At 41.0% G+C, this 23,002-nt stretch overlaps 1 protein-coding gene across 15 annotated transcripts in view; it reads left to right on the forward strand.

Moving 5' to 3' along the window:
• Window positions 1-23,002, forward strand: part of LOC123745413 (embryonic polarity protein dorsal) — an 85,168-nt gene that overhangs the window by 8,922 nt on the left and 53,244 nt on the right. For 5 of the 15 annotated variants that reach the window (XM_045725950.2, XM_045725959.2, XM_045725964.2 and 2 more), the window contains exons 2-9: window positions 2,873-2,950; window positions 5,001-5,164; window positions 6,068-6,193; window positions 14,919-15,162; window positions 16,375-16,518; window positions 16,889-16,987; window positions 17,643-17,776; window positions 19,328-19,424. In XM_045725950.2, the coding sequence (XP_045581906.1) occupies window positions 2,884-2,950; window positions 5,001-5,164; window positions 6,068-6,193; window positions 14,919-15,162; window positions 16,375-16,518; window positions 16,889-16,987; window positions 17,643-17,776; window positions 19,328-19,424 (1,075 nt within the window). In that variant the 5' untranslated portion in view covers window positions 2,873-2,883. Of the gene's footprint in view, window positions 1-254; window positions 344-2,872; window positions 2,951-5,000; window positions 5,165-6,067; window positions 6,194-14,918; window positions 15,163-16,374; window positions 16,519-16,888; window positions 16,988-17,642; window positions 17,777-19,327; window positions 19,425-23,002 lie in introns of all 15 variants that reach the window. The other 10 variants (XM_045725954.2, XM_045725952.2, XM_045725955.2 and 7 more) reach the window with 3 other exon arrangements.

A 23,002-nucleotide genomic window follows, 5' to 3' on the forward strand; every position in this document is an offset into this window, starting at 1 on the left:
AATATTTTATTACACTTCAAAGATATTGGGAAAGGGAATTTTTTATGATACCGTACTGTAATGTACTGAGTAAGTACAGTACTGTTCTAGTAGTGTGTTTGCACATGCTTTATTGTATTTAAAGGTTACATAAATAAATCCTGTAATTGTTTAATTTTTTTTAATCATGTAGGATTGCTTGCTTGTTGATAGGCAGTCTAGTCTTACTTTTTCATTTCATATTAGTCACAAGTGAAACATCTCGCTATTTGCAGATGTCACTGGTGTTTGATCTCTGCAGTGAGGTTGAAAGACGGAGGCTTAGACGGTGACTGCGCATCGGGTTGAAGGAATGAGTTAGTGAGTACGTTAAAGGGGGGGTGGGGATGGGTTGTGGTGTTGAAATTATACGCACTTTATAAATGTTCATCTAGGACATAGGCATATATACACTGTATTATGAAAATAAGTGCCTGGGGGCTGAGTGGACAGCGATCGGGGTTTGTAGTCCTAAGGGTCTGGGTTCAATCCCCGGTGGAGGCGGAAATAAATGAGCAGAGTTTCTTTGGGAATCCCTGTTCACCTAGCAGTAAATAGATATCCAGGAGTTAGACAACGGCTTTGGGCTGCTTCCTGAGTGTGTGTGTGTGTGTTGAGTGTGTGTGTGTGTGTGTGAGTGAGGTGAGGTGAGTGAGGTGAGGGAGGGAGGGAATGAGTGAGTGAGGGAGGGAATGAGTGAGTGAGTGAGGGAGGGAATGAGTGAGTGAGTGAGGGAGGGAATGAGTGAGTGAGTGAGGGAGGGAATGAATGAGTGAGTGAGGGAGGGAATGAGTGAGTGAGTGAGTGAGGGAGGGAATGAGTGAGTGAGGGAGGGAATGAGTGAGTGAGGGAGGGAATGAGTGAGTGAGGGAGGGAATGAATGAGTGAGTGAGGGAGGAAATGAATGAGTGAGTGAGGGAGGGAATGAATGAGTGAGTGAGGGAGGGAGGGAATGAGTGAGTGAGGGAGGGAGGGAATGAATGAGTGAGTGAGGGAGGGAATGAATGAGTGAGTGAGGGAGGGAATGAATGAGTGAGTGAGGGAGGGAGGGAGGAAATGAGGGAGGGAGGGAGGGAGGGAATGAGGGAGGGAGAGAATGAATGAATTAGGATTAAGGACTTGCTCGAAACGCTATGCGTGCTAGTGGCTGTACAAGAATGTAATAACTCTTGTATATATAAATAATAAAAAAAAATAATAAAAATAATAATAAAAGGTGTTCTGTGTGGTGTATCTTAGGTTCTGGTATGTTGCCAAATATATACAATGAGATTGGGTTATTTAATGCCTTATGCAGCCCGTTAGCACACATTCCCTGGTATTTCATCGCTCCATACATGATGGTAACGTGGTTTACAGCTTCAACAGAAAGAAAAGATCTGTGTAATTTTTGGTGAAGCAGTCAGCATATATGAATTTATAAATTATAAAAGATATTTTTAACAAGTTAGCTTTGGCTGCGAGTTAGCTTTGGCTGCAAGTTTGACAGGCGAGTAAATCATTGAAAAAAGTAAGTTCTTGGAACTCTTAAATAAAGAAAACTAATTCATTGCTTGCAAGTGTCTCATGTTTAGTTTACCTATTTAATAGATCTAACAAATGTGGATTTTGTTATTTGGATGTACACGTATTAGTAAGGAAGAAATTGAAGCATGGAAATTATTCTAGTGTGCTGAAGAATCATGCTTTCCTTTAGTGTCAATTGGATATTAATGAGACTGTACTGGTAGCATTGGTAGGAAAGACAAATATTATATTACTATGAATTGTAAAGGTAATATATAGGCAGCATTGTAGACAACAGTACTGTGTAGAGATAGAAAACTATAAATATTAAAAGTGGCATGTGCCAGTTCACAATACTTTTCACACTAAGTATCATCACACACCACCTCCATCACCGCACTACTGTCATTCATAGCTGTACTCCAGCTGTACAAGACAAGGTGTAAAGTGCTTCTTAGGAGTTGCCGTGTACACATGTCAGACATCCTCTACCTCTTGATAAACTGCTTCACCATAGTATTGTTTTCTGCCACCTCTTGTGCTGTGTTCATATGCAATCCTTGCTGCCCCAACTGTTCATGATCGTGTTCAGAGGACTCTTGGGGATCATGTTGTCGGGTGCACATGAATTTACAGCTCAGAAAAAGAGCTTCTATAAAAACATACTTTTTGTTTCCATTAATTTACAATTTCTATTGTTTTGGTCATCCTTCTCTTCTATTACTTGTGTGTATGGGCCGCCATCATTGTTTTGTAATAGCCAAATAACGTGTATGATGGGCAGCCAAATAGCCCGTAGAATGGGTCTTTTTTAGATGTTATAGACACTTTACAAATCTTTTTAAGCTCTTTTTAAGACATGAAATGAGGACGATTGTTCATGTGGTGCTGACTCAAGCTCTTGCAGCGAACAAGACATTATTTCACCTAGTTAATATCAGTAGTCTCCCTACTTCTTTCATCCTTATCCTTCCTCTTACATATTGTACTCTTAAGTTTTGGCATTCAGTGAAACTTTTAAGGTGATTTGGCATTAATTATGTTTGTCTAATAATCGTGGTTCCTTTCAGGGTGTGTATGTCCTTTGTTTGTGGTGTTTAATGTGACAGTAAAAAATATTATTATTTGAAGTAATCCATTCATTATACATCAGGCTGTTCTTCATGCCTTGCATGAAAAATCTTTAGCCATTTAGCATTTTTTCATATTGTACCCCTATTTGAATTGAACTCTCAGCCAAGATAGAAAATGTCTAACAATAGTTTAATTTTTTACTTCTTTTATTAAAATTTAAAGATAAGTATTTGGCTCTTTTATGCCATATTGACTTTAAAACTTGGTGTTACAGGTGTTGGAGGCATGGCTGATCCAATGTTCGTAGCCCAGCGAAGTAACAACCAGCTGGCTCTCAACATTAGCGATGTCAGTCAGTATCTTCCCTGTTAATATTTTGGATAATAGTATACGTCTCCTGTTCTTCCTTTGCTTTCCTTCTCAATATTTTGGATAATAGTATACGTCTCCTGTTCTTCCTTTGCTTTCCTTCTCAATATTTTGGATAATAGTATACGTCTCCTGTTCTTCCTTTGCTTTCCTTCTCAATTTGCTTTCTCTCTTCTCATGTTACTCTCATAATCCTTTCTTGCTTCTCTTCCAAGTTGTTTTTCTACACCTTTTCTGCTTCCTTCATCCCATGTTACAATTCTCCAACATTACTTTCCCTACTCCTGTTCCATTCCTCCTCTATACTATTTCTTTTAACCTTTTCCCCTTGAAAGTTGTTCTCTGTGAAACTGAGCAGAGATCTGTCATAATGTGTGAGGAAAATGTTTGAGGGTCTTGCTCCAAGCCTACTTACTCAAATTACAATGTGCTGGAGAGAGAGAGACGTGTAGAATAAACCTTATGTAAAGTAGGAGAACTATAAAGCACAGTTGGAGAACACTGAACATCAGAAGTAGACTTCACACTTCAACTTCCTACTAGCAGACATAAAAGGTTAATGACTTTTCAACTTCCTACTAGCAGACATAAAAGGTTAATGACTTTTCAACTTCTTACTAGCAGACATAAAAGGTTAATGACTTTTCAACTTCCTACTAGCAGACATAAAAGGTTAATGACTTTTCAACTTCTTACTAGCAGACATAAAAGGTTAATGACACTTCAACTTCCTACTAGCAGACATAAAAGGTTAATGACTTTTCAACTTCCTACTAGCAGACATAAAAGGTTAATGACACTTCAACCTCCTCTTAGCAGTCATTAAAAGGTTTGAAACTTCAACCTCCTACTAGCAGACATAAGGAATATTGCTATAGTAATTCAGATTCCCGGTAAAAAATTTTTGAATATGAAACATTTACCACATGTTCATTATCCAAAGGAACGTGGGGTCCCGTTATGTGATGCATATACAGTACTGTACTGTATGCACCGAACTGCAGCTGTGTGCCTCACGGGGGGAACATCACCACCAGCACTGGGTTCACTGATATCTGAACCTTAGATATAGTATTTATCATTGTCTAGATTTTGTTGTCACTCTCATCATCGAATTACAGTATTGCTGTTTCTTATTAACTTATCATTAAGTGATGTCATGGGCATGAGCTGGATGGTGGTGTTGTGAACTAGTACTGCATGTGCTACTCATGTTTGCTGTGTTAGTACTGAAGCTCTCTACAAACGATGAATCACAATAATATGGCTGTAGATATGATGACAAACCACACACCTGAAGATGAAGAGACGACAACGCTCTGGTTCATCCTGGAATGGTCCAGGACGGACTGTAACGTTGTCGTCTTTATCTTCTGGCGAGTGGTTTGGTCATCATACTGAAGCCCTCGCAACATGATTTTTTTTTCAAATATGGATCTGTTTACTGGAGGCCTGAGGAAGTGGGTGTGTACCTGTCGCAGTTTCAATTATTGAGCAATACTGCACTTAACAACATCTTGAGACGTGATGCACACCACCAGTCAAACATTCTTGGATTTGATGTGCAGTTAAGGGGTTAAGCCATCAGCTTCTAGTAATTTGATTGTTGATCATTTTCTTATTTACTTTATCATTTAATCCCACATTGGATACTACAGTATATGTATCTACAAGATTTTTGACTGATTTCTTTTGTTGTCATTTTGGATCATCTGGCTTTTATCCCATGTCTTGGCCATAATGGATATTCAACTTAGTATATAGCCTAGACAATTGATGGAAAGTAGATAAGTCATTGTATTTCATGCTTTCCTGCATTAAAAGAAAGCTCCTTGCTCTCTCTCTTCCCAGATGGTTGTGGTATCAAGCAATACAAGCTAGAGTGTACAGTATAAGAATACCTGACAGGTAGATAAATAAGAGGTAGATATGATATATAATAAGAGGTATAAGAGCTAGTTATAATAACCTTAAGATTAAGTTTACACATTGATAAGATTGTTATTCTAATTGTTGTTATGCTTGCTCTACAGTTGATATTATTGGACAAGATGCCCCTGAGTACGCAGCTTCTGACATGTCTGTGTATGGAGGCGTACAGATGGGTGGCGGGGGTGCACAGAGTGAAGCTAATTATTCTACACTAACGGCTGTGTCCAGAGCTGATCCGGAACTAGAAAGCAAGCGCAAAGCTTATGTGAGTATCATACGTCTGTCCTTCATTTGTGTGATGAGGAAAGTGGCAGGGCTGTTAATGGGGAGGTTATGTACTATAGTACATAACCAACATTAGCATATTCCTTTGCTATTGGTACTATCATATACCATTGCTATTGGTACTATCATATACCATTGCTATTGGTAGTATCATATACCATTGCTATTGGTACTATCATATACCATTGCTATTGGTACTATCATATACCATTGCTATTGGTAGTATCATATACCATTGCTATTGGTACTATCATATACCATTGCTATTGGTACTATCATATACCATTGCTATTGGTAGTATCATATACCATTGCTATTGGTAGTATCATATACCATTGCTATTGGTACTATCATATACCATTGCTATTGGTACTATCATATACCATTGCTATTGGTACTATCATATACCATTGCTATTGGTACTATTATATACCATTGCTATTGGTAGTATCATATACCATTGCTATTGGTACTATCATATACCATTGCTATTGGCTTTTTGTTATATAAAATACTGTACTGGGTCAGCTATTGGCCCTGTAGCCAGGAGTCTACATGTGGGTTAGCTTTACACATTCAGCAACATTTAAAAAAATTCAGATTTGGCTTTCTAAAATTGGAAATTTAAGGTAGATACACATTCACAATCTGTGTTGAGAATGTTTAAAGAAAATATTACTGAAGTATTGGATTTTGTTTGTTTTAGATAATTACTAAATAAATATGGCATTAGAAGGAATTTAGCATTGGAGATTTATCTTAATGCTCGTAATTTTTAAAAAGGCTTTATTTAATTTTCCATTTAAGATACATATAGATGGAAAAATATAAAGTTTTATATAAATTGATAATTTGTTAAAATTTTTAAATTGTTAAATTTTAGGTCCGAATTTTGGAGCAGCCACAAGCAAAAGCGTTACGATTTAGATATATCTGTGAGGGACGGTCTGCTGGCTCCATACCTGGTGTCAGAAGCACTGCTGAAAACAAGACTTACCCAGCTATTCAGGTCAGTAAATTGTCATTCGTGAAGACTCTCATACATGTGAAGTTATTAGTGAGGGTAGCATGATGTACAGTCACTGGGCAACCAGTTCTCTTAACACTATCACACTCTTCGAACGTCCCTGGCGTTCGATTTTTTTCTCTCGAGTCCGAGCATCGGACTGTGCTGGCGTCCGATAAAAAAATATTTGTATAAAATTCATTTATTATCCGATCGACTTTGGAGTAGTTTCAAAATGAGTGCCTTTAGAGTGCGCACAATTTGATATAAAAATAAAAGATGTAACTCGAAACTTGATGTCAGAACACTTGAAAAATCTAAATAAGTTTTTGGTCAAAATTTTAAAATATTTGTTAAAATTCTATTTATTGTGCTATTATTATGGGACTAGTTTTAAAATGCATGCCTTTAGATTGCGAACAATTTGATACCAAAATGAAAGACATAACACAAAAATTTGTCAGACTACTGGAAAGATATAAATAATTTTGTGATGATCAGCGTCCAAAATTAAAATATTTCTTAAAATTCTAGTTATTGCTCTATTATTATGGGAATAGTTTTACAATACGCACCTTTATATTGCAAATAATTTGATACCAAAATGAAAGACGTAACACGAAAATTGATGTTATCAAACTTGATGAGTATACGCATTAGGCTGTGGTGTACAAATTGGTGCTCGTTCTCGGGTAACTTTAAGCTTTGCTGTGGTTAGTCATGCGGGGTTTTTGGACATTATATGCATATGCACCTGCAGGGAATTTAATTGCGAACACAATGATACCAAAACAAACAACGTAGCACGAGAATTAACCCTTAAACCACGCAAATCATATATATATGCTTTCAGTGACAAAACCGAAACCGCGCATGTCATATATATATGATTTTGTGTCCAACGCTATAATTTAAACGTCCCGCCCTGGGATAGGGGCAGCTATAGGGCAGCCACGACCAATAGTTGCCAGATGCCACCTAGAAAAAAAATCCAGGCCAACATTCTTTGGTGTGAGATAGTCAGTATTGAGCAAGCCACCAAGGCTGGTGCATGCAGCACGAGCTCACAGCACCGCTGTTCAGCTTTTGACCACAGCATCGCCTACAAATGCCATAATATATATGATCTTGCTATTATTTAGCAGTGATAGTATTATAGAAGACCCTGACTGTGATAAAACTGACCAGGGTTCTGATAATAGCAGGATTGTGGTGATAATTAGTGCTGTGCTCCATGGAGGGAGGGTGGGGGCATTGTCTTCTGACTGTGTGTGGCCACCTTTTATTGACTACACTCGCCATACCAGCTTAGTGGTTCGCTATGGTGAACACAAATGAAGATACTTATATATAATGTCTGTATAGTGCGTGATAACAGCAATAGGAGTAGGTTGGGAGCCGCCATTTTGGTGAGGGAGGTGCGCCGTCTGCACGACTTATCATGTTGTTTGCTGGTGGCCACTATGGTCTTTGGGCACCATACCAGCTTATTTGTACAGGTATGGTGAATAAAACAGGTAGATACTTATATATAATGTGTGTGTGTATATAGCGTAATAACACCACAAACAATATTGTTGGAGGAGAAATATTAGTGCGTCTGGCCTTGAGGGCAGCCGCCACCAGCTGACTGTGTGAGTAGCTATGTCTTCGTGTCTTTACTCATCATACAAGCTTAGATGTACAGTTATGGTGAACAAAACATGTAAATACTTATATATATCGTCTGTGTATAGTGAATAAATGCAAAAACAATACTGTATTGTGGGAGGAGAATGAGGGCGGGTGAGGTGTTGTTGAGGGAGGGAGTGGCAGCGAGTGGCTGGCTGGTGTGTGGCAGTCACTCCTCATTGCTTTTTGACTCACAAGACCAACTTAGTGGTTCGTTATGGTGAATAAAACATGCAAATACTTATATATAGCCTGTGTATATAGTGTAACAACAGCAAAACTATTTGTTTATTGTTTTATGAACATAATAATTGAATCACTAATATGCACACCATAATTTTGAGTACAGCGATGGTTCACACATTTTATTATATAAATATGTCACAATTCACTGCATTGAATAATATTACTGCAAAAAAACTAAGAAAAAATCAATCAGAGACATTGAAATAATTAGGTAATAATATATTTGTGGCAACTGCTGCCTGACAACTCGAGTGGAGTAGACCTCGTCTGGCGAAGGCTCTGTCAACGCCCCTTTTTTTGTCAGACTTCCCTACCCTATTGTGGCTAAAATATGCCACCTACGATTTTTTGTTATTTTTTCCGTGATCAGGGAACAAGAATGAGCACTTCTATAAGACAAAAGAATTTTTTGGAATTTTTGTTGTTGTTGCGCCTGTGGGTGTTAATTCCATTTGGGCCCCTAGCGGTTTGAGGGTTAAGGTGAGAAAACTGAAACAAGTATACACATTTTACGGATTTTGTGCGCTCACAGGTAACTTTTGCCGACTTTAGGCTTTGCTGCGGGAAGTCACACCGGACTTTTGGACATTATATGCATATACACCTATTGCAAACACGATACCAAAATGAACGACATAGCACGAGAATTAAGATGAGAAAACTGAAACGAGTACTGTATACACATTTCGGTGTCGCCGCGCGCTCGCCCGCATGATTGCCCGCACGCCAGGGGCATGACCTCTAAGTTGGCGGCGCGCATGCCTGGGGCGCGAAAGTGTTAAAATAATGTCGTTTTTTGCTCGTATGCGCACTATGACCAAAAATGGACATACTGTATAGTAATTTGAAATGAAATCGGCTCACAAAAGTTATACACTGTCCCGTTTTCTGTTCGAGTCCTCCGGCTTATTCGGTTAGGTTAGGAGAGGAAACTTTCAATTAACGGTCAAGTCTTGGCAAAAGCCAAGACTTTTGTGCCATATCACCTTACCCAAAGCGAGAATAAGTATGAATGTATTTTGTGTGTAAACTAAGTCTTTGAAAATGTAATTAGGAATTACGAAACATGTTCAGGCGTCAGACCAGGAATAAAAAGAATGAATTTTGGAGAGTTACTTTATCAATTACCCTCGACAGTGAAGAATAAAGTAAGAAATATTGAGAAGATTCGTGTTAGATTTATGAATCTTACCCTTTCGGTCATATTCAACAACATATGTTTACAAGAAAGACTGCTACTAAAATATACTAATATATATATATACTGTGTGTGTGTGTGTATTTATTTATTTATTTATGTATTTATTTTATTATTTTTTTATTTTTTTATTTTATTTTATTTTTTATTTTATTTTATTTTATTTTATTTTATTTTATTTAGTTAATAAAGTTGTGGGGGTAGCACCTCTGGTGCAATTGCAGGGACCCATAGTCTTGGAGAAGAAAGTAAAGAGTATTCAGAAAAGACCTTGTGGGATCTCACTGAACACTTTACACTCTCTATCTATCTCCTTCATTTACTGGACATGAACAAGAAATTCTCATACAAAATTGAACTACATTATCTAAATGAGGCCTATCATCTTCAAGATAAAGCTGAAGAATAACATTAGATGTCTTATTACTAATGCATCTACATATCAATCTCGGTATCTTATGTACCTTTTTATTTATATATAACTAAAATAGCAACTCGTAATAGAACACGAAACAGTGAATACAGAGTGGAAAAGTTAAGATTTAAAAAAGTGCGAGGAATTAAAATATTTGGAAATTGGGTTGTCGGACAACATAATTAACGATGAGTTGCTGAATAGTATCAAGTGATTGTTTGCTGAATAGTATCAAGTGATTGTTTGCTGAATAGTATCAAGTGATTGTTTGCTGAATAGTATCAAGTGATTGTTTGCTGAATAGTATCAAGTGATTGTTTGCTGAATAGTATCAAGTGATTGTTTGCTAAATAGTATCAAGTGATTGTTTGCTGAATAGTATCAAGTGATTGTTTGCTGAATAGTATCAAGTGATTGTTTGCTGAATAGTATCAAGTGATTGTTTGCTGAATAGTATCAAGTGATTGTTAGACTTGTCAGTGGATGTGGTTGGATATTAATAGAAGCTGTATTGTATGGGCCAGTAGGTCTTTTGAAGTCTCCTTTATTCTTGTCTTATACTCAAAAACAAATGTGAAAAGTACAGTAGTGGAATTTCTGAAGGTATACAGTAAATGGAGAGTGAACAATAGCTGATAAACTGGGCTCTAGAGAGCCTAGTCTTTTATTAAACACAGTTAAGTAATTGTGTTATTTTTTTGTCTAGCTTCCAACTTTGACCTTTAAGTAACCCTTTATTAGTACAATAGAAACAAGAAAAATGTAATTGGGTATACAGTATGTGTATTTCTTGCAATATTCGACTGATGTCACGTTCCCTTTGATTCCTCACAGCAGCAGATTAAACAATAGCATCCAAGTGAGTTTTTTAATTTTTGTACCAGTGTGTGGTGGGTTATACACCTACCTTATTTACCGCACTTAAAAATAAATTAATTTTCTGGGGGGAGCCCCTACGGCTCCCCGGAGCTTACCAGGCTGATATGCTAATGTCAGACTTTGGCATCAGTCATGTGTACGGAGTTCTTATGGGCCTACCGGGGACCACGAGCCAGAACCTGGCCCCCCTCAGAGAGGCAAGGGGAGCAATGGCCTATAGAAACCCCCGTGTGGTTGGAAGCATTCTATGTCTGCCATCGATCGGGTTAGGCACCCAGAAAGGTAAGCATCCCAAAACAAACCCCTATTCTGGTGAAAATTGCAACCAAAAGCCGAACGAGTGGATAGAACTCCCCAAACAAAAACGAGGAAACTAGTATGACGTCATTCGTCGTCGCGCCGCTGTCTGCGCAGCCCCCCCCCCCCCCTAGCCGGGAGGGGGAAGGGGGAGTCCCAGATCTACAGCGCCGGCAATCCACACCCCAGTTCTTGAGGCTGATGTTATCGGCTCGGTTGTGTGCTCTGTCTCCGGTCTTTTTGCGGCACTGTGCCTTGTGTATGGCTGCTGTTCTCTAGGGGTGCGAGAGCCAGAAGTTATTCCTCATTACTCAGGCTGCATGTGCCTAGGGTTCCCTTCCCTAAGTGCCCAGTAAGTACTGCCCTTGGAGCTTGGGGTTACCTTCCATAAGTTTCTCGGTCTGCCTCTGTGTGTCCGTTTTACTGCTTGGTTTTTCAGCCCCCTTCGGGTACTTGGGGGTTTTGTCTCCTCTAGTTAACCTTAGGGTAAGAGGCAGTTTTCGCACTGGTAGGGGCGCACGGTGCTGTGCAGCTAGTTGTCACCTATCACAGCGACCAGCTCTGTTCCTTGGGGTACGTTGTCCTCTTGCAGGGTTTTGTTTTTCTTTTTGTTTTTGCCTTGGTGGGGGGGGGGGTGGTTTTGCTCTCATTGCCACTGGTGTTTGGCCTCACCCTGATACTTGGTAGTGCCCCCTGCTTGGTCCCTGTGAGTGTACACGTCCCTGGGGTTCAGCTTTAGGCAGTTTGTTTGGTAGTTTTGGGTGCCTGGGTTTACCTGAGTGCGAGTCCTCTTCAAGTAAACGCTCAGGACCCTGGGAATCCCCCTAGGGGATGTGTGGGTCCGATGGATGTGACTCCGGGGTCCCCCCCTTGCTTCGTGCGAGTTTGAGGGTTGTTCGGTTCCCTTGTCTCAAGGCGACCCTCACTGTTTTTGCCTCCGTCATGCAGCCTGTTGGGTCGGTGACACTTTTGACCCTGAGTCCTGTGAGTACTGTTGCTTGCTGGTGACTCAATTTACCCGGTCTATAGATGATGATCTTCGGGTACAGGCTGCACAAGCGTTGCATTCTAGGTTTCGGTTGTTGCGATGTGCTAGGTTGGTTGTTCACCCGGATGCCCCGCGGCAGCCCCGTTTTGCTTATAGGGACCAGGACTTGGGGGTGGGGGTCGCTTGGACCCTGGTTCAGACCGTACCTCCTGGTCCTTCCCCTCCTGTTGTGTGTTTTGGTCCCCCTCCCCTGCTTGCGGCCCCGAAACGTCTGAAGGTTTCAGAGTCTGGGCAGGGGTTAGTTGGTTTTGAGACTCGGGCAGCCTCGGGGGAGGCCCCTTCCTGTGTGACGACGGAGGCATTAGTCTCCTCCTCTGACCAAAGCCTCTGGGTCTGACCAGTGGGCCTCTTTCTATCCGACTTCTACGGCTGCGCCAGCCTTGTCTAGTGGGGTCGGTGCTTGGGGGGAGGACTCAGCCCCGGGTCCTGCTGAAGAGGACTCTGGGGCTGGGAGGGGCTGGACCCCGCCTGGGTTTTTGTACCCTCTGAGCGGGGCTTACTGTTGCAAGGAGTGGGATTTTCTTTTCCCCCCTCTGCGTACGAGTTGGATTTGGTGTCTGCCTCTCTCCTGGTTCGGTTCCGTGTTCCCCCGGCTGCTTCGGTTCCGTCTTTCCAGAGGTTTTCGGCTTATCGCATCCAACCTGCTGCGGTGCGGGCGGCCCTTGCGCCGAATCTCCTGCGTGACCCGGATTATGCCTCGGCAATGGATCCCTTGGATTTCAGGTTTGGGACTTCGTTCCCTTTCTTGCTCCGTTGCGAGATTCCGGAGTCGTCCTGGCTGGCGGACTGTCATGTCTTTGCCTCGGAGGCTTGGCACTCCTTCCCGCTGTGGCGGGAGGCTTCGACGGTGCTTCAGGTTTTCCTGGGGGGCAACCTTGAGCACCTCAATGAGTGCTTGTTTGCTCCTGCCCTCCCCCGAGATGTTGGTGTCGTTCAGCTCCATGTGCAGGTTCCCCTCCTTTCGGCGGCACAGGTGGAGGAGGACTTGCGTGCTTGGGGCCTTTTGGTTGCGGCCTTGTGCTTCTCTTCCCTCCTGGAGCTGTCTTCTGACTGGCCCACGGAGGATGTGGAGGCGCTTGGGGCTGTTCCGGGGTCTGGCACCTTGGCCTTGGCGGCTCGCTCGTCGGCTGCCATGCCGAAGCTTTTCGCGCTGATCTTGCGGGATGCGGTGGCTCTGTTTTATGCCTCCCAGCTTGCATGTCAGCAGGCGGTGCTTGCCTCCTCTGTGGAATCCGCTTGGGCCTTGGCTCTTAGGCTTTCGTCCCATTTTTGCCCTCTCTTGTTTGAGGCTTTAGTCGTTGCGCAGTTTATTCAGGCTGCTTCGGCTTCTTGCCGTCCTATGTCGGACTTGCTAGTTTTCCGGGGGTCCTGTGGTGGGCCTTCCTGGAAGGGTCGTTCCAAGGCTCGGGGTTCCTCTCGTTGTGGTAGGCCACTGGTGTCAGGTTCGGGTTCGGCGCAGTGTTCGCTCTGTGCAAGGTTCTGGGTCTCATAAGGGGCGCCGGCCCTTTCGCGGTTCGCCCCATTGACGGGCCGTTGGGGGGGGGGGAGGCTTGCGCTGTTTGCTCACTCCTGGTCACACAATTTGTGGGCGTTTTGGGTTGTTTCGTGTGGCGTTGGGTGGCCCTTTCCCCTGCAGGGGGTTTGGGGCTTGCAGGGCAGGCTTCTTCCCCCTGCACTCTGTCAGGTCATCTTGGAGTGGGTTCGCTTGGGCATGGTCGAAACGACGACGTCCCTCAGATGGGTTTCCCATCTGTTTCCAGTCAAGAAACGGGATTGCGCAGACCTGCGGTTCATTCTGGACTTGTCCCGTCTTAACCCCTGGGTTCATTGCCCCTCCTTTCGGATGACCACACTGTCCCAGGTTTGCCTCCTGTTGGAGCTGGACGCTTGGATGGTGTCCCTGGACCTCCGGGACGCTTATTGGCACGTCCCGATTCATCCAGGGTTCAGGGACTGGCTCGGTTTTGTTGTGGGGCTTTGTGCTTACCGCTTTCGTTGTCTTCCGTTCATTCTGAACCTGGCACCTTGCGTTTTTACGCGCCTCACGCGGGTCGTGGTAACCCGTCTGCATCTGTTAGGTGTTCGGGTATTGGCCTACCTCGATGACTGGCTGGTTTGGGCTCCCAGTCAGTCCGCTTGTCTGCTAGCCAGGGATCGGGTTCTTTCTCAGCTCGCCGGGTTCGGGTTCTTGGTGAACTGGAGGAAGTCCCATCTGGTGTCCTCCCAGGTTCGGACCTGGCTGGGCCTCGTGTGGGGACTCTTTGACCGCTTCCTTGTCTCTTCCTCCGGAGTCTCTTCTGCGGCTGTGGTCCCGCTTGTGCCTGTTTCTGGGGGTCTCCTGGGTCTCCCGGCGGTTGCTTGAGGGTCTGTGTGGGAGCCTGAACTTCGCGATGCTGGTTTACCCACCGGGTCGGGTTTGGCTTCGTCGGCTGTTCTGGTTCCTTTGGGGACGTCCCTTCTGTCTCTCTCGCGATTGCTGGGTTCGGACCCCGGGGGCTTTGCGTCAGTTGCTGCATCACAGGCTTCCTCTTTGGGATTTTCAGGGTTCAGTGCTGTGGTGCCTACCCGAGCCCTTGCTCGATGTGTTCACGGACACGTCGTCTCTCAGCTGGGGCTTTGTGACCAGTGCTCACCAGGCCGGCCAGGGTCGGTGGGATCCGTCCTTCCGTCGAGCTCACAGCACTGTGTGGGTTTGTTTTTGGATGCCTACCTTTCTGGGTGCCTAACCCAGTTGATGGCAGACACAGAATGCTTCCAACCACACGGGGATTTCTATAGGCCATTGCTCCCCCTTGCCTCTCTGAGGGGGCCAGGTTCTGGCTCGTGGTCCCCGGTAGGCCCATAAGAACTCCGTACACATGACTGATGCCAAAGTCTGACATTAGCATATCAGCCTGGTAAACTCCGGGAAGCCTCCGGGACTCAACCAGAAAATGGCGTTTCATTACATTTAACGCTGGTTTTTTTTTTTTAGGTGATGGGATATAAAGGGCCTGCAGTGGTTGTTGTTTCGTGCGTAACTGTGGATCCGCCCTATCGTGCGCACCCCCACAATCTCGTCGGAAAGGAGGGTTGTAAAAAAGGTGTATGTACAATGACCATCAACAATGATTCTATGCAATGTGTCTTCAGCAATCTTGGTATTCAGTGTGTCAAGAAACGTGACGTGGAAGACGCCCTGAAGCTAAGAGAGGAAATACGGGTTGATCCCTTTCAAAGTAAGTAGCATATATAATACCCCTTTATCCCCCAGTCAGTATTGAACTCTTGTGTGTCGGGTGTGTATGCATGTTCCTACCTTCATTTCATTGCAGGGTGGAAGGTGTGCTTATGGTGACATCTGCCTCATACTGTATATCTTATGGTGTCTTACTTGGAGTGCTGCTGTAGGCTTGGCATTCACTACAAAGTCCTGTAATGCATTCCCTCTTTCTGCAACCTACTTCCTAAAGATTTGCTTCCTTATATTTTCTTACTTTTTGTATTTTATTTTAAACATGGGCCCATTGGTTTTGCCTAATGTCATTTGTAGGATACATGTTCTATGTACAGTATTTATTCTGCACTTGATATTATTGTGTATGTTATCATGTCTCCTATTACTCTTCTTTCTGCTAGTTTTGATGGTTTCTGTTCCCACTAGTCTTTCTTAATAATTCTTTCTCTATAGCTCTGGTTGCCAACGTCATACTTAACTCTTGAGCCTTTTCTAATTTGTCTTTTTTTATTTTAAGTATGGGTACTGTAGTAGAGTTGCATATTCCAGTTTCAGTTTCACTTGCGCTGTAAATCTTTTCTTTATTATTACCCCATTTACAGACATCTGCTTCAGTACTATCCTGATATTTGCTAGCATCACTTGCACTTCTCTCACTGTGGCACTTAGTGATCCTCTGGTGAAATGTCTCTTAAGTCCCATTCTCTCTTACATTTTCTCCAGTTTTTCCTAAGAGTTTGTAATTTTTAAGAGAGATACTATAAACCGTTTCATTGCTAGACATTTGTTTATGTTAAATTTTATTTTCCATCTTTAACTCCATTCTCTTTGTGCATCTTTAATCTCATTGTGCCGAGTGAATCATATTGGTTCTTGTTTCCTAGCATCTTTACAGGACTTGCAAGCATACTCTTAGCTATGACTTCTTTCTCTGGCATGTCATTTATATACATAATGAATATATTTAGATTCCCTTGTTTATTGGCACCAGAAATCTTGATCAGCAGTAGGTTATTTAGATAATCTCCTTTGATTCAGTCTGATGTTTGACAACTTTGCAGTCAACTAGTTTCCGTCCCATTGAGATTCCATGTACAGAATGCCATAGAAAGGTTTTGTAGAAAGCTTACATATTGTCAGTCAAGTTGACTTAATTTTAATGTGGGATACGTTTTAAAGTTTAATGTAGGACATAAGAGTTCTTTTGTTACAGCTGGATTTTCCCATAGGAATCAGCCTCAAAGCATCGACCTTAATGCACTAAGGCTGTGTTTCCAAGTGTTTCTTGAAGGACCCGACAAGGGAAAGTTCACATTTCCTCTGAAACCAGTAGTATCGGATGCAATATATGATAAAAGTAAGTGTTTTCAGCTCATGTGCTTGAATTGGTATAGGAAGTGGGAGGGGGGGGGGAGGGGTAATATAGGAAATGTGGAGGTGTAAGGTGAACATTTTTGCTGGATCTTGATGATTTGAGCTAGATTATGTTCAATGTTTGTGTTACTATTCATCATTAGAGAAAGTTTGATTTTTTATATAAATAATCCAATTTATTTTAGCTACATTCTGTATTTATTTCCAAGTCAAACTAGGCTTTCAACATTGATGATATCCATTGTCTCTTTGATATAATGCTTTATCTAAAAAAAAAAAAAATCTTTTGCCTATTATTTGCTCTTTAGAGAATAATGCAAGTTTTTTTTTTTTTTTTTTTTTTTTTTTTGTAGAAGCCACATCAGATCTCATAATTTGCAAGCTGAGTGACTGTACAAGTAGTGTGGCTGGAGGGAAGGAGATAATTCTTCTCTGCGACAAGGTCACAAAAGGTAGGTTACTCCCCATTATCTACTGTTCTAGACACACATCAGCCTGTGCTTACAAGGTTCAGTGTCAGCTCCTCAGCCCTGCTTTTCTCCACCGCCTTTTAACTTAAGTTGTTCCAACCATCCACAACAACAAAAAGTGTGTTCATATGTTTTTTGTTACTTGTTTCTTTAGCTTCATTTTATGGCCTCTTGTTTTGAAGTTGCAGGTGTCAGAAGTTCCTCCTTGTCATCTGTGTCAATTTTTATTTTGTATGTAGTGATCATATTACCTCTTTTCCTTCAATCTTCTAGCTTTGGCATATTTAAAGCCTCCTGCCTCTCCTCTTAGATCATTTTTTTTTTCAGTTATAAAAACCAATTTGGTTTGATGAATGTCTTTGCATCGTATTAAGTTTATTGGTGTGGTTCTTGATATATAGGCACCACACCACTGCTGTGTATAGTATTCTAATTTTGGTGTCGGGAAAGTTGTGAACATTCTCTTTCGATAACAGTAATGGTTATCAGCTTGCCAAAAAACATTTTGTTTGAGGATGCATCCAAGTAATTGAGCTACATTGAGGAGCTCTAAATTATTGTACAAGTTTTGTGTATAGTATTTTGTAAGTAAACTGTAAAGTTAAGACCAAAAAATGACAACGCTTTGGATTAGCAGAAGACATCCTCGTTCGCTTCTATGAGGTCAAGGACGGGATGATAGAATGGGAATCGTATGGTGATTTCCAGGCTTCTGATGTTCATAAACAAGTGGCGATATCATTCAAGACGCCTAGATATAAGTCTCTGGAGGTTAGTATTTTATAGTTTTTGTTTCTAAGATTTTTATTTGAGAAAGTTAATGTTAATGTTTAAACTATGATAGAGTATTTCTTGCACTTGTATTACTGAGTTAAAACAATAAAATTATTTGTTATGCAAACTTTATATGAATATAGAATGTATTGAGAGACTTGTAAAGATGTATAGGTAAAGACTGTTATTATTGAAGGTACAAAGGGAAGGTATTTTGTACAAAAGATCAGACATAATACAGTACAACCTCGAGTGATGACCGCCTCCAATGGCGACCATTTTGGCCAACGAATGCCCCGATTGCCGACACTTCGTCTCGTTAGGCAACCACTTGTTTGAATAACGTCAACACCACATGGTGGGGTCTGGGGCTGCTTCTCGCACATTCTTGGATGCCTCCGACGATGCAAATAAATTATTTTTCTTTTGTGTACAGTTGCTATTGATGCCGGGATGTTGCAAAACATTGACTTTTTGTAGAAAAACGAAATGAACTTTTTTTAAAGAAAGAACAAATGTCAAAAAGGTTCGTTCAGTGTTTGTCGGGTTGGCTGCTCCATTATTGAGAAATAAATGAAAAATACAAAGCAAATGGAACACATGTGAAACACAGAAAGATTGTCATAATGGAGCACCCTACCTGACAAACACTGAACAAACCTTCATAGCATTTGTCAGTTTTTCAAATTGTTTCAAACTTTTTTATTTTTCATTTTTTTTATTTAAGAAACAAAGAGCAGCCTACCTGCCGAACACTGAACGAACCTTTTTGACATTTGTTCTGTTTTTCAAAATTATAATTTTTTTTTCATTTTTTTTTATCAGAAACATGGAGCAGCCTACCTTACAGACACCAAATGAACCTTTTGCTATACAAAAAATGATTTTTTTTTTTTAACAAATTTGAAGAAAGAAAAATGTCATAAAGGTTTGTTCAGTGTATGTAAGGTAGGCTGCTCCATTATTTAAAACATCGAATATCATATTGATGTTTTTCGGTGGTAGAACGGATTAATTTGATTTCCATTATTGTCAGTGGGGACATTCATTTTGTATGACGTCCGTTTCACATGACGATCACGGCGCCGGAACGGATAAAATTTGCTATTCGAGGTTCCACTGTATATCGAGTCCTCCGAGTACTTTTCTTACAACTGCTTACTGAGGCAGCAATATACATACTGTATAAGAAAGTTTTAATTTTTGTGTGAAAGTGGAGGAAAAATATAATACAAGTGTTCTTTGATGATTCATGAACTTACTTATCAACTAGTTAGATCAAATGAGAAAATATAGATTACTTTGTGACATTTAATTTTTCTTGATAATTTTGTACAAATAAGTACAGTTGGAATAGCATTCATGTTCATATAAATAGTTACATGAACATTAATTTTTAAAGTAATAAGGGGTTACTTAGGACAGTAATTTTTGTAACATCATACTAAATTAAATAAATTGTAGCTTATTACTGTTACTTAGTCTTAAAATGAATTCTGTTCATATATAATTATTTTATTTTGTTAAGACTTTCTGCTCTGTTTGTAGATTGAGAACCCAGTCAAAGTATACGTGCAGCTGCTGCGACCGTCGGACAAGAGCACCAGTGAACCACGACCGTTCCAGTACCTGCCTCTTGATTCAGGTAGGCCTTTCACCTCATTTAAAAGGCTAAAGAACAATTATGGCTTGTTCCAACGTATTCTGGGCTTGGACTCCCCTCTCACCAGTTCAGGGACTGGAGATGATAATCTTCGGCGCAAGACACCATTACAGTCTCCTCGGTCTCCAGATTTTCTGTCCTCACTTGGCATGGAAGATGCAAAACCAAAGCCACCGACTGACTTGAAATTGGTCAGCCCACCTCCTACTCCTCAATCTCGCCCAGCTGCACCTTCATCTCCTCCATTACTAGCTCAGCCCAAATCACCAGTTGCTTCTACTGGTACTATATACCGGAGCTCCTCGCCTCCTTTATTAATGTCTCCTGACCAGAGTGTAGATGATATTCGACAAAGATTGACAGCAACATTAGAACGTAGAAAAGCTGGGAGAACGTCTCCCAAGCTTGCAGGTCCTCCTCGTCCGTCGCCTTTTTGGTCAGATGATGCTAGTGTTTATTCTGATACCGACATGCTTGATGAGGTTTTAAGTCAAGGCAGCGTTAATGACTTGCTTTCTGCAGTTGGTGATGGGTTTGCAGTGTATGAAGATATCACAGGGTTACCAGAATCTTCAAACAATAATCCCATCCCTCCTGATGCTGTTTATGGAGATGCCTCTTATGCATCTTGCTATTCAAACTTAGAGTTTGTTATGGGTCAAGCTAGAGCTGTTGCTGCAACAACTTCCTTAGTTCCAACTAATGATGATAGCAATACAAAGTTAGATGCACCTCCCTCTCTGCCACCCAAGAAAAACCCTCGAGGGTCTAGTGTTCAGTTAGATGATGATTTTGGTGAATATGGTACTCCTTCAGGCCAACCAATACATGCAAATAAGGCAGCACTCTTATTAGAGAGAGGCTTTCGAGCAGGAGGTCTCTCGAAGCTTAGCAGCAGCCAGAGTCTATCCAGTAGTCATAATGTAGAAAATGCCCTGTATTATGACCCGGGAGGGCATGCGAAAGCCCCATTGGGTTCTGCATCAGAGTGTGATGAACTGGAGGATATGTGGGACGACTCGTCCAGTCAGCCTCATGAACTCACATGCGAGCAACTTCCACGTACTGTTCTGGATTTATTTGTGTGATTTTCTTCACTATTCTAGGATGAAGTTTAAACCATGAGGTAGGAGTAATCATTGTTCATTGGTGTTTATATATTGGTCTCAAGAAATTCCCATTCATCTATTGTTTATATCCATAAAGAAAATCATTATTTTTTTCCATTTGAAAACTATAAAAGTTTATTTTTAGATCTGTAAAATCCAACTTTCTGATTAAATGAAAAAATATAGTAAGAAGGGTATGAAAGATAGTAAAACTCATTGTTGTTATAGCTGTTACATGCTGTTACTTCCTGGAAAATCAAAATAAGATCACACAAAGCTAGACAGCAACTTGTACAATAAGTTTCTTTAATGATAATGTTCCCTGTTTTCATTCATCTCTTAAATCTCAAATGAAAATTTGTGTGAAATTTTCGTGGTATATACACATAATGGCACACGTGCCATTATGTGTGTGCTCATCCATCACAAACGGCAATAAGCAACATAACGTGTGAAGTTGTACAGTCCTTCAGGATGGTGTGATGTAAAGGGACACGAGTTCTTATGATTTGCCTAAATGATATGTTACAGAGGCTGATACTACCGTACAACGTGTCAATTCTCAACCATTGAAACGCCTGACGAGCCTTGTTCTATACAGATTTGGCTGGGTGTTGTTCTCTATACGTGTTGAGCTGCAAAATAAGCAACGGCAGCATTTAAAGATTTTAGCATAGGTTATGAATGCTACAATAGGTGCTAGTATGAGAGGTGGTGTGCATATACCCTAACAGATATAAATGTTATATACAGTATATTATATATGTACATGAGATAATGTATAACGATGCAGGAAAATAAAATGGGAAGTGTTTAAGTACTTTTGTGTGTATTTCAAACATGTTTTAAAATACAGGTTCTGTATACACAAAAGTGCTCAACTGTTTCCTGTTACCTTTTTTCTTTGTGGTAATATGTTATCATGTGTTAATTTCTTCATGAATTACACACATATATTAATATAGTGTGTATTTATGTTTTATATATATTTAGTATGTATAGATATGTTGTATGTAGTGGTGAGGGAAATAGGCACGAGTAAATGTGAAGGATAAAAATGTGTGGCGTTCATTATGTCATCGACGAAACGTCTTGCTTCTCCATTCACTAAGTAATTTTATGTGATAAGCTAGCTTTTAATAAGGGTATTTATTAAGCATATGTTGCTGTTATTTTTCTGCCTTGCAATTTCCTTGGAAGATGATGTAGAGCCAGAAGTGCACATAACTAATCTAGTCCACTAAGCCAGGGAATGGTTGTGACAACGACAGTTCACTCACTGTTGCATCCTTAGTTTCTAGTCATTTAAATGACTGTACAGTAATTGATGGTTTATTTTTAAGATGACATCAAAGACAGGCTAGTACTGTATGCTGCACTACGATGAGTTCAATATCTCATGGATAGAGCAGGGTCACTGACATAACATGTTTAAAGATATACAAATTATTGTAAGTTCTCTCTTGTCAAGTATGTAACCTGTCCCTTAACAATGCACAATTATGGTATTAATCACATTTTATCAAGATCTATCTTCCTGGGAATCCTCACGAACAGGGGGTTTTGTTCCCTTTGAATTATAAAATTATATTTTAATTTAGTAATGTAAAATATATAAACAAATGAATATAATATATATATATATATATATATATATATATATATATATATATATATATATATATATATATATATATATATATATAAAATATATAATAATCTCACACATACACACACACACACACACATATATACACACACACATATACTGTACATATATACACACATACATATACATACGCATATACATACCCCCCCCTGAAAATTATATATATACTGTGTATGTATATGTATGTGTGTATATATATGTACAGTATGTGTGTGTGTATGTATGTGTATATATTATTATACTATATATATAATTTTCGGGAAGGGGGGGGGCGGAGCCCCATCGGCTCCTTGGAGCTATTGAGGCTGATATGTATCTATTAGCTTTCTGGCATCAGTCAATGTGCATGGAGTTCTTGCCTAATGGGGACCACAAGCCAGAGCCTGGCCCTCTTCAGAGAGGCACAAGGATCAATGACCTATAGAAACTCCCATATGGTTGGAGTTAATTCTACGTGTGCCATCGACTGGGTCTGGTACCCAGAAAGGTAGGCGCCCCAAAACAAACCCTCTATTATGGTAAAAATATTGCTACCGAAAGCTGAACAAGTGGACAGAACTCCCCAAATGAAAACTAGCAACTAATATGACGTCATCACGTTGTCGAGCCACTGTCTGTTCAACCCACCCCCCTCCCCGGGAGGGGGAAGGGGAAGCCCCCCAGACCCTCGTGCCGGTGATCCACCCTTCAGGTCTTGGCTGATGTGGTACTGGCAGGTCTCTGGCTCCGGAATTTGTTTGTTTCTGTGCCTTGTGGCGTGGACTGTCTCTACGGATGGCGTG

The sequence above is a fragment of the Procambarus clarkii genome, chromosome 44 (assembly GCF_040958095.1).
Source record: "Procambarus clarkii isolate CNS0578487 chromosome 44, FALCON_Pclarkii_2.0, whole genome shotgun sequence".
Lineage (NCBI taxonomy): Eukaryota > Metazoa > Arthropoda > Malacostraca > Decapoda > Cambaridae > Procambarus > Procambarus clarkii.